The following is a 13,673-nucleotide window of genomic DNA, read 5'->3' as shown; positions in this document are numbered from 1 at the left end:
GAGGTAGAATCATTTGGCCCCATGCAAAGTCTTCACCCCCTTGTCGGCTGCAGGCAGAGGATCCTAACAAGCCGGAAGCCCGAGGCTCCCAGTCCTCCCTCGGGGGGGGGGGGTGTCCAATCCTGGCTCCTTTAAACCCTGACTTTGGGGAAGTCATGATTTCTTCAAGCCCCAGTTTTCTCATCTTTTAAAATGGAGGACACGATTATTCAGCTCACAGCATGGTTATAACACACACACACATTCATGCACACACATATATATACACATGCAAAGTATATAAATACACAAGCGTGTTTACACAATGCCTGGCAGAAGATGTTTGGAAAATCAGAGCTGAAATGATGATGATGATGATAATTATGTTTATTCTAATAATTATTATTAATATTATTATTCAACTGGAAACAAAACATCTGCTGCTCAGGAAGGATATTTAAATTGAATTTTACCCTACCCACCAGCAAAAACCTGACCCAAAGAAACTCAAAAGGCGTTTTAAAAGTTACTGCAAGCAAAAGATTTTATTAAATATCTAAATTAATAATTGAAATCCTGCCTTGAAACAGAAGGGCGTAGTGGGGGGGTGGTACAGTAAAATCCTGTAAATATCACTGGTTTAACACCCATTTTTACTTTATTTGGCAGCTAGATTTACGCTGAGAGACCCAGGTGAAATATTCCATAGAGCTACCTGCAAATAGACTGTCAGCTTCCACTCTGATAAAAGGTAAAATACCCTCCTCTAAATGGTCTGGTTCACAAAACCGACCCTAAAGTGAACTGATAAATCTGTTCTGACACACAGAAAACTATTTTCATAATTCTGAAAAAGGCCTTTCTCCAAAGCCCGGCACTGAGACTGACTGCACCCGGAGCCCGACTACACTTGAGAGCCAGACAGAGAGGGAATAATTCCACATTTATAACCCTGCTTCTCAGGACAATAACAACAAAAAAGCACACATAACCATTGTAACCACCAAGAAAAATAAGACACTCATGGAGTCACAAAAATTACAAAGATAACACATTTAGAAGCAGCAAATACCTTGTCAAAATTCTGACATGAGAGAGCAAAAGCAAAGAAGGCCATCTCGGAGGCAGGGGCTGTATTGACTAATAGTCAATTCTTCATTAAATAGAAGCTCTGACTTCCCAAGAAGCTATATTAAAAATTAATATCAAAAAGTGTATGCTTAGCCTAAACTCATCATTCACATCCAACAATACCAAACTGCATTCTAATGAAATTTCCCCTTCAAAATTACTCTGACACCAAAACCAAGTTCAACACTGTTAGTAAAAAGCTGCCACCGCTCTGCTCACAGGCATTTTGAAGATATTCAAACCACCTCTGTCTGTAGGTCTCTTCCGCACCACTCTCCGGATCCCCAGAATAAGCTGCATGCCTGCAACCTGCTTCAGTGCAGTGGACCTCCCTGGATGGCCTCCATGTGTTTTCCTCAGCTGGCATCGAGAGCCCACATGGCCCAGACCCCAGCCAGGGCCCACATATCTGCCTAAGACCGTCTGGAGGACTTCTGAGTGTGCAGGGGGGGAGGCTCTGCAGGATGAGTCCCAGCCTACCACACGTTCTGGAAAGTCCTTATTCCAGCTGTTGTTCAGGAGCCTGAAGATGTAAACACGGTGGGGGCACTGGGTGGGCACCCAAACCAGGGCCCCCAGGCACATGCTCAGCTCTCCAATGAAAGGGACCTCGTGATAGTCTGCAAGCTAAAGGTAGTGGTCCTGACACTTACAAGCTGTGTGACCTTGGGCAAAGAATTTAACCTCCTTAATCTCAGTTTCATCAGCTTAAAATGGAGTGATCATAGTATCTGACTACAGAGCTTTTATTTGGATTAAATAATTTGTAAAGCACTTGTAACAAGACCTGACACCTAATAAACACATTAGAGGCCTCTACAGGCTGGCTGGCTGGACAGGTAGAAGGACCGATGGATAAATACATGATGCCCAGGCCTGTGCACAGAAACCAGCTCCCTTCAGACATTTAATAAATACTTTATGAGTGCCTACCATGTGCCAGGTACCTGAAATTCAGAGGCCTCTACCATCTTGGGGTCACACATTTTTCACTGAACACTTACATGAGCATCAAATGAGATGACATAGTTAAAAGTACCTGCCAAGTTGGCTGCACCATGATGCAGTATTATTGTCATTGTTATTTCTGTGTGACTATCCTTTTCTGAGGATTTAAAGGAGAAAAAGCAAACCCTAGAATCCCTGATAATGCAGCAAATCTAGCCAGTAAGATGGAACGTAAATGCACGTGGCAACGGCAGGGAACTGTGTAATGCCAACTGCATGATGCAGGCAGCTGGGGGAGAGGAAGGGAATGAGGTGGCTGGGCTTTTTAGAAGTGCTGAGGGCTAGAGGAGGCCTAGAGGGTGGCAAGCCCACCCTCAGCATCCTGGAGTCCAGTCTAACTCGCTAGGAGGGAAGGGGATGGTGTGAGGCACAGCACTCAATGGCAATGGCCGGAGCAGAGTCGCTTCCGGGGTGAGGGTTCGGACCCTACATGCCAGGAAGCTAGTGAGAGTTCTTGGGTGTCAGGCAAAGAATATAAATGGGGCTACTTAAAGGAAATAAAACCTGAGCCTCAGAAGCCAAGCCCCTCACCCCACTCTGACTCAGTGTTGCGGTCCTGGACTCTGAAGGCTCTTTCCTGAGACCCAGCGAGCTACTGGTGCTTCCCACTGCAGAGGATGGGACAGTTCCAATCATAGTGTTAAGGTTGTGCTCCCTGTGAGAGAAAACCCTTGCATCTTAAAAGGAGTTCACATTAAGAAAAGAAATGAAAATATGTGTCCTATCGTTAGAATTAATTAAACAACAAGTCTGTGTGGCTTTACTGTGAACCAAGTAAAGCAGACCCCCAGTTAAGCCTGGACATGCTCTGCAGAGGAGTCAGGGTTCTCAAGGATCCATTTAGAACAGCAGGACCCCAGCCCTCCTTTGATCAAACCAGAGCAGAGTGCTCCAACCCCAGGCTCACCTACCCCTAAACTGTCTCTTGCCACTATGGAAGAGGAGCTCAAAATTTGTTTATTATTAGGAAAAGGAAAAAGTCATTGGAATCAGCCTGTGGCCTTGCCTTCTAATCCTGCTTGAAGCAGAACACATACAACCCCTCCCATAAATGATGACCCCTGAAGCACAGCTGTTAACTCCAGTCCTCTGGGCTGAGCCTTCCCTATGCAACCCTAGGGAGAAAGCACTGAGCCGTCTCACAGGCAAATGCCTCAGGGCTCGGTCGCTCAGCATAGGCCACAAACACCTCCACGGGAAAAGGAAAGCTGAGCCTCCCTCATCTGTGTGATTCTGGACCCCTCGTTCAAGTCCTGCAACAACAGGGCAGGTGACAGATGTCATTCGGGGCACAAAGACCATCTTATAATTGAAAACTGACAGAAGGCAGCCTGAGGATTTGCGGCTGTCAGCGCAGACAACAGGATGCCAGCCGGTGACCAAAGGCTCCATCCCCACTGCTGACTTACGCTGCGAGTAGATGGGGAAGCAGCAAGTGGATCTTACGTCTGGCAGGAAGGCAGGGTCGGGGAGCCCAGGATGGAGCAGGGCACGCTCCGGGCTCTGACAACGGATGTGACGGGGGACAAGCCTGTGTGGTATGGCCTGAATTCTAGATCACCACCTTGTGATTTCTCCTCTCCTTCAGGAAGGGCCATTAACCTTTCTGATGACAGCCCAGGGACTGGAGTGATGGAACGATATTTGAGGTCAGCAAGGATCTATGTTCTCAAAACTTGACATCGACATGTAGAAGTTGTGACTGAATCCTGGTGTCCCTGAGAGGAAGACTAAATGCATGTGACAGATCTTCTGCAATCAAAATGCCCCATTTCCCAGGGTATCTGTCACAGATTGATAACATCCACGCAAAAAGTTAAGTACAATTATGTCTGTCACTAAGAAACACACTTCCGAACCTGTGACTGACAACTTGCTGGAAGCTGACAAATCACGGGAAGATGACTGTAACAACTCAGAGGAGTGCCACGCCACCTTATAAGGGAAACTCAGGCCCGAACAACACCTGGGAGAGCCTCTGGGAGGCTGCACCTCACAGGGAGGTCACCAGTCAGGACTCAAGAGCTGGGAAATGTTCTGTGGCTATGTGTGGGAAGATGACCCTGTCTCCTGAGAGAGACAGTGTCAGTGAAAGGTGACAGGATGTGCCCATGGCCCAGGGGTCTGTGAGAAGCAGAGTTTGGGCAGCAGCCTCTGCCTTGTCCACATCAAGGTCCAAACACAACACTCGATCCAGGTAACCTTCACCTGGAGACGACTCTCTCCACGCCTGACAGGAGCAGGACCCAGCTTCAGGGATGTCCCTGCCAAGGACACGAGCCGCATTCCCCACAAGCCAAGCAGGGTGACCATGCTGCCATTTTACACATGCGACTGCCAAGCCAGGGCTCCTCAATTTGCTTCCTGTGCTATTGATTTTTTGAACCCCAGAGGCCCTCTCCATTTGCACCCATCGTCTTTAATGGTCAGCAGGTGGTTGAGGCTGCGGAGGAGACATGGAGTATTGATCCCGTCACTCAGCACGTCAGCTGGCCCTAATGACTCTGCGGCATCTGCAAATTTGATAAAAGCATAGCCCTGATGTCTTTATCAAGCCACTGTTTCTACTGCTTGGCGAGCAAGGGGCAGGCAGCCCACGAAGGGCCTCCTCCCTGTGGGTTAGCACAAAACCATTCGCTTATCCACACCCTGGGCTTCTGGTGCTCCTCCAGCTATGAACCTGCCTGCTGCCCAGGGCTTTTCCTAACCCTTGCCCTGGCAACAACAGAACCTTTTCTTCCCAGCAAAAGTATACTTGAGGCACAATGTCTGAGAAGGGTGAGGCTGCTCTAGTCTGAGCTGAGAAGGTGCTTCCTCTAGCCAGGCATACGCCTGGGACTCACACAGCTGTGGCTGGCCCCATGCTGCTGGATGGAGTGGCCTGCTACCCTGCAGAAGCATCAGGGAAATGGAGGCACCAAGCCCTGGAAGCAGCAGCCTGCGCTTCTTCACTTGCAGACTGTCAAGAGAGGTGTGAGGTATGTTTGCGTGTGAGATGAAGGCCCACTGCATGAGGGAGAGCACCTCTGCCAAGCCATCTTTTGCTACTTTTGCTAGCAACTTCACCAAACACTAGGTGCAATTCACTGGGTACAGCCAAAGAACATCAGGCTCTCTGGGGGGCCTGCCTACTCCAAAATGACAAGCCCACATCCAGTTTCATCATGAGCCTGTTCTATAATAACAGAGCTTCTGTGGGAAGCTCTTGTTCCTAGGGGCAGTACCTGCTGGAACCATGAAGACCTCAGGTGTTAGGCCATCATCTGTGAAAATGCCATCACCACCAAATGCCCCTTTTGTCTAAGAATAAACAACCTGAGCTAGGAACTACAGCTCTCCAAAGCCTGGCAGGGAATTCTTTGACATCAGAGTGATGACATAAGAAATGGAGGCAGAACACATGTTCTCAGCTTTTGAGATGAACGCCCAGGCTCAAGAAGGCAGAGATGTGTGTTGATGACTGACCCTCCAATCCAGGAAGCATGCCTGACGCCCACTGTCAGGAGCAGACACTCCTCCCGCCACTGCCAAGACAGGTCAGTAGAGGGCGCTGCGTCACCGCTCTCCCCGTGGTCGCCCTTTGGCGGCTGGATCCGGGTCCACACAAAGACCGCACTGGAAGAAGCGCTTCTGAGGTCTGTGGTTAATGCTACACTGAAAGCAGTAGCAAAACACAAACTTCCTATTATACGATATAATATCACCTATGTAAAAAGTCACAGGTAAAAGACTTGAGGGAAACAGAACAAAAGGTTATAAGCATTTGTTCACTGGAAATGAGATTTCTGGTTTTTTCATTACTTTCTGTATTCTGCCAGTTTTGCACATGCTCATATTACTCTCACAAATGGGAAAGACCAAAGCTGCGCCTAGGGCCTTGGGGCGGGTCCTCAGCTGCCAGAGCTGCATTTGTTGTAAGCCGGATTTGACTGGGTCCCTGGTAGGCACTAGGGACCACCACACACCATGCAATCAGTGACCCAGAAGCCCTTGGCGAGGAGAGCAGAACCCCTTGGGGCTGAGGGGGTTTGGGGGAGGAGCCATTTGAGCTGAGACCTGAGGCAGGTGTGCAGGACACACGTAAAGCACAGGCACCAGCACAAGCAAAGGCACAGAACACGAAGCAGGAGGGAAGAGAAGTCACCAGCTCGGCTTAAAGTCTGGGCTTGGGGTTGGGAGAGAGAGGACAAGACTGGGAGTGGGACGAGGGGGCTTCCGGTGCCTTGCTAAGGAACGTAGCCTCCACCTCACAGCCCCACCCTGGACGCCCAGCACCTGGAACACGAGCTCCCCCAGGCACGCCACCAGAGAGAAGGCTGTCAGCTTCCTCTGCTGGAGAGTTATAGAGACCTGGGGCCTCAAGGAATAAAGTAACATACCCATCATTTCTCAAGTCTCCAATGTGAAATTTGAATAATTAATCAGCATTTCATTAAAAAAAATACTGTATAGTCAAACAATATCCAAATAAATCTCACAAAAAAACAAAAAGCCCTGATGAATTAGGAGGCTCATGTAGGTGTGCTCAGCACCTGGAAATTGCTGCACCATGAGTGGAGAGCTTGGGGCAGAAAAGTGGGTTTTACTTGGAAGCACGAGCGTACCTTCCATTATCCCACTGCATACTGGCTGACTTAACTCAGCCAAATTAGAATACATTTTATTTTGACATTTGTTTTATTTGGCAAGTAAAGCAAAACTGATCCAATTTCCTTGCAGCCTTTGTAAACCATAAACTGTACAGTGGAGGTTATAAAATATATCAGCCTTATAAACACTGTTCTGATGTGCGGCTCTCTAGTCCTGCCCAGCTCCCTGTGGCCTGGGGTTCTCCGCCCTTTTGCTTCAGTGGCCGGTCTCATTCTCATACTGACTGGCGGCTCCTGAGCAGACTGCTCTCTCTGCTTCATCTGGAAGAATGAGCACTTTTATTTATTTATTTATTTATTTATTTATTTATTTTTTGAGACAGTCTCACTATGTCGCCCTGGGTAAAGTGCCATGGCGTCAGAGCTCTCAGCAACCTCAAACTCTTGGGCTGATGCGATTCTCTTGCCTCAGCCTCCCAAGTAGCTGGACTAGAGGCACCTGCCACAACACCTGGCTATTTTTGTTGTCGTCATTGTTGTTTAGCAGGCCTAGGGTTCGAGCCTGCCAGCCCCTGTGTATTTGGCTGGTGACCTAGCCGCTGAGCCAGAGCACTTTTTTTCTTTATCCAAAAGAAAGTTAAAACATGCCCTGAGGTGGTGCCCTTTTCTGGGCCAAATCAGGCCATCTGATATCAACAGGGAGCAGCTGTAACTACTTCAGGGCAGTGGATCCCTTGGGGCTTTCCAGCCTCTTCCATTAGCCCAAACTTGGGTTGGCCCCGAGCACAGGTGAGAGGCCTGAGACCACCCTGAGCACAGGGGAGGGTGACCCTCAGCAGAGCCCTCCAGGGCAGAGTGGTGGCAATGCTCCTGGTCAGTGAGAAGGGAAGGAGCAGGGGCTAATGGTGCTGTACTAGCCTCACATTCCCCAACCAACCGAAGAGATTCAACTGTTCCTCCTGCAACTCTGGGAGGTTCATTCATAGCGTTTTGTACCAAAGAGAAACTGAAAACTACTTCTAAACTTGCAGAAGATTCCAGGGGCAGTTAAGTTTAAATACTACTCTTGGTTTGTGAAACTGTCACAAGAAAAACCAGACTGTCTTCTAGGGGCTATCCCTAAGGACAGAGTCCTTGGAGCTGCAGGGCTCACTACAGTGGGGTGCTTCCAAGGCTTTCTTCCACGTTAGGCAGAGCTTGGCTTGGAGGGACAGAGTGCAGAGGCCAGTGATACTTCCCAGAGGGCAGGGTGTGGTGTGTGGGGCTTGGGAGGTCCCCACCAGTGACACTTTATCCTGTTCCTGACAGATTCTGTTCATCTCTATTCCCTCATATAAGCTTTGAGATCCGCTATCATTTATGTGAAATCAATTCCCAAGTGATGCTGTTTCACCCTTCTTGACGTATTTACTTTTGAAATCCCTTCTCAAACTTAATCCATCACTGCTGTTTGTTCCTAGCTCTAAAACAATTTACTTCTCATGATGCACAGGCTTTTTTTTATTTGACAGGGTTCTTTTCGCCATCTTCTTTTTGCAAAAAGTGTGGAGAATATTACTACCTCTGCTATCACTGAAATCAGTTGCAGAGCAGTCGGTCTGCTCACCCAAGTTTCTCTGTGTAAACAATTATGAAGACTAACATTTCCTGGAGAACTTCCATTGCTCCCTCATACCCTAGCTACCCATTTTTTAGTTAGTAGCTCACTGGGAATAGAAACCATGAAAATGAATATAGTTACTTACCACCCACCTGGGTTTCAAATGAGTTGCTGGCCAGGGCAGAAAAGGAGCTCCGCCTTCTTAAGGCCAGTATCCCAAGCACATGGCTATATAGTCTGTATCTGTGTGTACTTACAAATTCTTTTGAATAGCAAGCCAATTTTAGGTTACATATTCTGGTATTTCAGAAGCCTGCCAAGTATGTACAAAATAAGATATAGAATGTCCTTTGTGTTCATGTCACATGGAGTTCTAACTGGATTTTTTAAAACCTCCTCTAAAGGTACATTGCTTATACAATTTTTTAGTTAGGTTTTGCACTACTGCAGCAGATACTAAGTGGCAGTGCTCTAAAACGTGCAGCCTGATCCAAGATCACATGACAGCACAAGATAGCATCACCAAGGCCTCACCTGGGAAGGTTGGGGGCTGGGGTGGGAGCAGCTGATGACTGGGAAGGCGTTGTGGGTTGAGATGAGTCATGATTCCTTGGCACTCTGCCCATTCGATACCAGATCCCCATGCTGTTCAGTTCCCTTGAGGAGAAAAGAGAAATCTTCATGGTGCTGGTTAGCACAAAGCATTTACCTGTACGACAAAGCAAACCAACTCATTTAAAATAGTCAGTAGCCTCAAACACCAAGGTGTCAATTCTTGCCGAGGTAAGAGTGGTTACATTGCCTCTTTTATGTTCCAGGTGTCAAATAGTTCAGAGCCTAACGTGAGGGCAATGTCCTCTCTAGGCTGGCCTTTATAATGGGCCACCTTCCTCATCCACCCTGATCTTGCCTTCCCGCTCTGACTGCCACTTCCCTTGCTTCTCAAGTCTTTACATTTCTTTGTTTTACCATTTAATTGTAGGTAGCTATGTGATAATCCATTTCCAGTCCTTTTTGCTATTAGGGGAGGTGGAGAAATGGATGGATAGACAAGGTTGCTGGTTTTTAACCATAAGGCAATTCACGCCTCCCCACTCTCTAAGATGCCCCAATTTCAGGGTACAGCCCTTTCCATGGGGGCCACCTGCAGTCAGCCTCATTCTCAGGGCCAGTTTGGGAGACACCTTCAAACTACAAAACCCCAAAGCATATATCCCACAGACCACGACAGTGACAAGTGGGCACACAGGGGCCTCCTGAGGTCCTGCTGGGTGTCCTGGGACTCAGTAAGTGCCCCTGCCCCAGCCCAGCCCCACACCACACAGTCGAGGGTGCAGAGGAGACAGGTGCACTCCTGGGAATTGTGGCAGGATCGTTTCAGTCACACCCAGTTTTCACCTTCTCAAGTACCCTATAGAACTGCATCTTTGAGACCTGATTTATAGGAATATTATTTCTTCAAAAAATGAAAAAAAAAATGAATGAAAAATTTCATTCACTCAGAATGAAATTTATTCCGTGGATACTTCTAGTAAGTTTTTGAGTGTACTTCAGGACTGCCCTAAACCACAGTTCTGTCCATTAGATGAGTGACTCCAGTGAGTTGCACTGACCTTGCCATAGCACAGCCATAGCTCGGAGAAGGAGCCTCTGGAACATGAGGTTTCTGCTCCCCCAGCTGACAACCCCAAACCCTTGCAAAACAACACGCAAAGGGGCACTCTGTCTTTAACAATAAGTAACTCGAGAGTTCTGAGTACTGAATTTTCTTTCCTTACTTAAACACAGAACTGGAACTGTGTGCCTCTGGGAAAGAATTTTTAGTCCAAGATAAAGCAAAACTACAGCCATTTTATTGGTAAAAATCTATTCTTTAGAATTGTGTAAATTGGTTAAAAATTGAATCTTTTTACAGTTGTATCATTCATAATTAAAAATACACATAGAAACTGAAATTAGCCTTTAAAAGTTTATTACTAAATTGTTGGTTTCTACTATTTGTATGTTAATGGCTGCTTCCAAGGTACTTGAAGTATGGTTATTCTCCCAACTAATTCCTACTCCTGTAATCCAGTTCACGCAATTAGAGTAAACCATGTTGCAAAACGGGACTCCTGGGTGTACAGGAGGGGAATGATCACTCAGAGTCCTTAGGAACCACCTCCTGATACACAGTACTCAGACTCCACAGCTCAAGTGTCTAATGTCACACACCACCACAAAACTGGTCCCTATTTCTGAGACCTGCTTCCCACGCACTTTACGCAAATGCTATAGGGCTCGTCCCCTTCCCTGTCTAGAACAGGAAGGGAGGCCCTGGCTTGCTGGGTGAAGAGGCAGCTCTGGGCTTAAATGAATAAGAGCAAAACAAAGTAAAAACCAGATCCAGGAGGCTGACTTCAAAGACCAACAAGGAGAGAGCATCTCTGGAAGTTCACAGAGTCAACCACGATACCTATAAAGCCTGAACAAATTTTAGTCAACTGAGGACAGTGAGCATCAGTTTTCGTTTAGACATCCAGCACTGACCACTTCCCTTTTGGGATTGTTACCTCCCCTCCATATTCTGGGGGTGGCTGCCACTCATGGTTAGTGCCAGTGGTGCTAACTCTGCTTCCAGCTCAGGCCTGGTGTCACAGAACAACAATCTGGAATGAAGACTTGCTCTTTGCCCCTGGACTTGAACCTGGATGAAAAGGAGGAGAAGCCAGAGGACCACCCTGCTTCCATGAGGTGAGAACGTGAATCCCAACGGGTTCCACCCAGAGGCATCAGAGCTGGGAGGGGGATGGGAAACTAGAGCCTGGTGACATCCTCTGAGCTCCCCGAGTCTGGAGCCTATGCTGCTGCCAGAACTCTGCTGTTATGTTGGCCAATAAACTCTTCCTTCTGCTGAAGCCAGTCTGGGATGGGTTTCCTGTCACAATCAAGAGCCCAAGGTAAAATCCTGAGACTCCTTTGTACATGGTATTCACGGAGCAGCAGAGCCAGGCCTCTTGGCACTAAAACTACTGGAGGAGTGAGATGCTAACAGCCTGGCCTCAGCAGCTCAGACCAAGACCGCACGGCAGGTTACCACATACTCGTGTAATATTTGTGCCTCCTCCTCCCTTAGGATCCTCCAATGGCCTCCACATTCTTGGAATAAAACCCAGGCTGTGTCCTAGGAGGCCCTGCTGGCTCTTCCCCTCACCCCAGTGCTCTCGCCCTGGAGTGCCCCTTTCAGCCACACTGGGCTGCTTTGTTTTCAGAACAGGCCTTGCGCACTCCCACCCCTTTATCCTGACCTTCTGCTCTGCTGAGGCTCTGCCTTCACATCTGTGTGGCTGGTTTCTTGACATTTAGGTCCCTACTCGAGTGTCACCTTCCTCACCCCCTAACTGACGTAGCCCCCCCATTAGTGTGTTTCATTTTCTTCACTGTCTGAAATTATCTCATGAATTTTCCTGTTTATTGCTTGTTTTTCCCCTTTAGAAGGCCAACTCTGCAACAGCAAGGCCTTGCCTCACTTGCTTCCATGTCCAGTGTCCTTGCCCCAGTGGCACAAAACAGGTACCCCTCAAATCTCATGGGGTGGGTGAATGGACAGTGCGATGGCACAGCTGAGCAGGAAGGGCAGGGGGAGCACTGAGGCCGATGGATGGCTAGGAGTCTGGAAGCCCTGGAGAAACTCTTAGGATGCCACCTCTGGGGTGGCCGAAGCACTCTCAGCAGAGAGCAGCCGCTAAGACCTGTGATATTAAGACTTACCCAATAAACGTGTATTGAGGTGGGGCCTGCTTGGTCCGGCCCATGATCCGAATGTCACAAATTGCAGCTTCAGTTGAATCTCGTGGAATGAATTTAATGCACAACCTCTTCTTTCTAAAAGCCACCTCCTCTGAAGGGAAGAATAACAGAAAAGACATGAGTCTTCCAAGGCTGCCACCACCTCTACTCTAAAACGCACATCACCTATCCCCAGCAGCAGCAGTGACAGACTGGGGCTGGGTTCTACCCACCCACCTCCCACACGGCGCCAGTCACCATGCTCTGCCCTCAGGACCAAACCCCAGACACCTCCCACGGGTAAAGGATTCCTTGGAGCACATACACCTCTGCAAGAAACCCAAGATGGCTTTTAAAAGCCATGATCACAGTCTCTCCCTGCTTAGCTATCAGAAACTGCTGTAAGCAATCACATATTTTACCACACGGATGCCTTTTCTTTTTCCCTTTTTACTACAGAAATTTTCAAATGTACCCCAAAGCAGCGAGACCAGAGACTAAACCCACAAGTTCTCGCCACCCAGCTTCAACACTGTCAGCAGTGGACAAGCCAATTTCTTCTCCTCCTGTCCTATAGTTTTACCGAATTTTTAAAATGAATCCCCAGCACCAAGTTATGTAACCCTTAGTATCTCAGCAGGCACCTAGGACAGGTACTTTTTTTTTTTTTTAACATGACCACCATGCTATTACTATTCATAACAAAATGAATAATCTTCCCTGATTTTCTCTAATAGATAGTCTCCATCCTATCTGGATCAAGCTCCAAGACAGACCTTGGGCACTGCACTGGGTGTCAGGTTTCTGAGTCCATTTTATTTCTAACAACCTCTCCCTGCTCCCTTCTTCTCCAGGGCACCGAAAGCTTGGAGAAATTGGCCCCATTTCCCCGTGATTTCTGTAAACTGACAGAGTTAAAGGCTCCATTAGACTCAGGTTAGGTGTTTTAGGCACAAATGCTTCCCAGGAGGCATGTGCACTTCCTATGGCACTGCGCAGGACAGCCCGGAGTCAGCTGTGGCACACCCACAGGTCTCAGGAATGTCTGCCCGGCTGGGGACCTCAGTCATGCAGCTCCCAACTGCTATCCTCTGAGCAGTTTTCTTGTCCCTGGTGACTGTCGCTAAGATCCATATTTTATAAGAGGTTTCAAAATGGTGATTTTCTAATTCTGTCATTCCTTCTGCATTTATTAGCTGGAATCCTTCTATAGAGAATACATTTCTTCATCAACTACTTAGTTTCCCTGAAACAGGCTTTGTACAGGAGAGGAAGGATATGTACATGATTCTTTTCTCTTAATTATCAAGTCTTAGAGTAATGTGTTGGTGCCCTAGCAACCTCCATGGGTGACTGAATGAAGGGTATTTGGTTTATGTGTTTATGCTTTTAAACATAAGTTTCAACCAACTGCAGCCACTCAATACATGAGTCAGATTTATCTGGCTTGAAATCCCAAGTCTGCCATTTTCTGGCACTGTGACCTTAGGCAAGTTACTCGATGTCTCTGAGCCTTGGTTTCATTATCTGTAAAAGGGAGATAATGAGACCTCATCCGATAGGGATGCTGGGTGGATCCATCTATGACTCAGCCCGGG

General features: G+C 47.7%; 1 protein-coding gene across 1 annotated transcript in view; it reads right to left on the bottom strand.

Annotated features, from left to right (window-relative positions):
• Positions 1-13,673, bottom strand: part of MVB12B (multivesicular body subunit 12B) — a 173,288-nt gene that overhangs the window by 87,473 nt on the left and 72,142 nt on the right. The window contains exons 5-6 of the mRNA XM_023510574.1: positions 12,058-12,187; positions 8,842-8,964 (exon numbers count right to left, since the gene is read on the bottom strand). Coding sequence (XP_023366342.1) covers positions 8,842-8,964; positions 12,058-12,187 — 253 coding nt within the window. The remainder of the gene's footprint in view (positions 1-8,841; positions 8,965-12,057; positions 12,188-13,673) is intronic.

The sequence above is a fragment of the Otolemur garnettii genome, unplaced genomic scaffold (genome assembly GCF_000181295.1).
Source record: "Otolemur garnettii isolate 467f Iridium unplaced genomic scaffold, OtoGar3 scaffold00014, whole genome shotgun sequence".
In the NCBI taxonomy this organism is placed as follows: Eukaryota; Metazoa; Chordata; class Mammalia; order Primates; family Galagidae; genus Otolemur; species Otolemur garnettii.
Note: the sequence above shows the minus strand (reverse complement) of the source record. Positions and strands in the feature narration are given on the sequence as shown.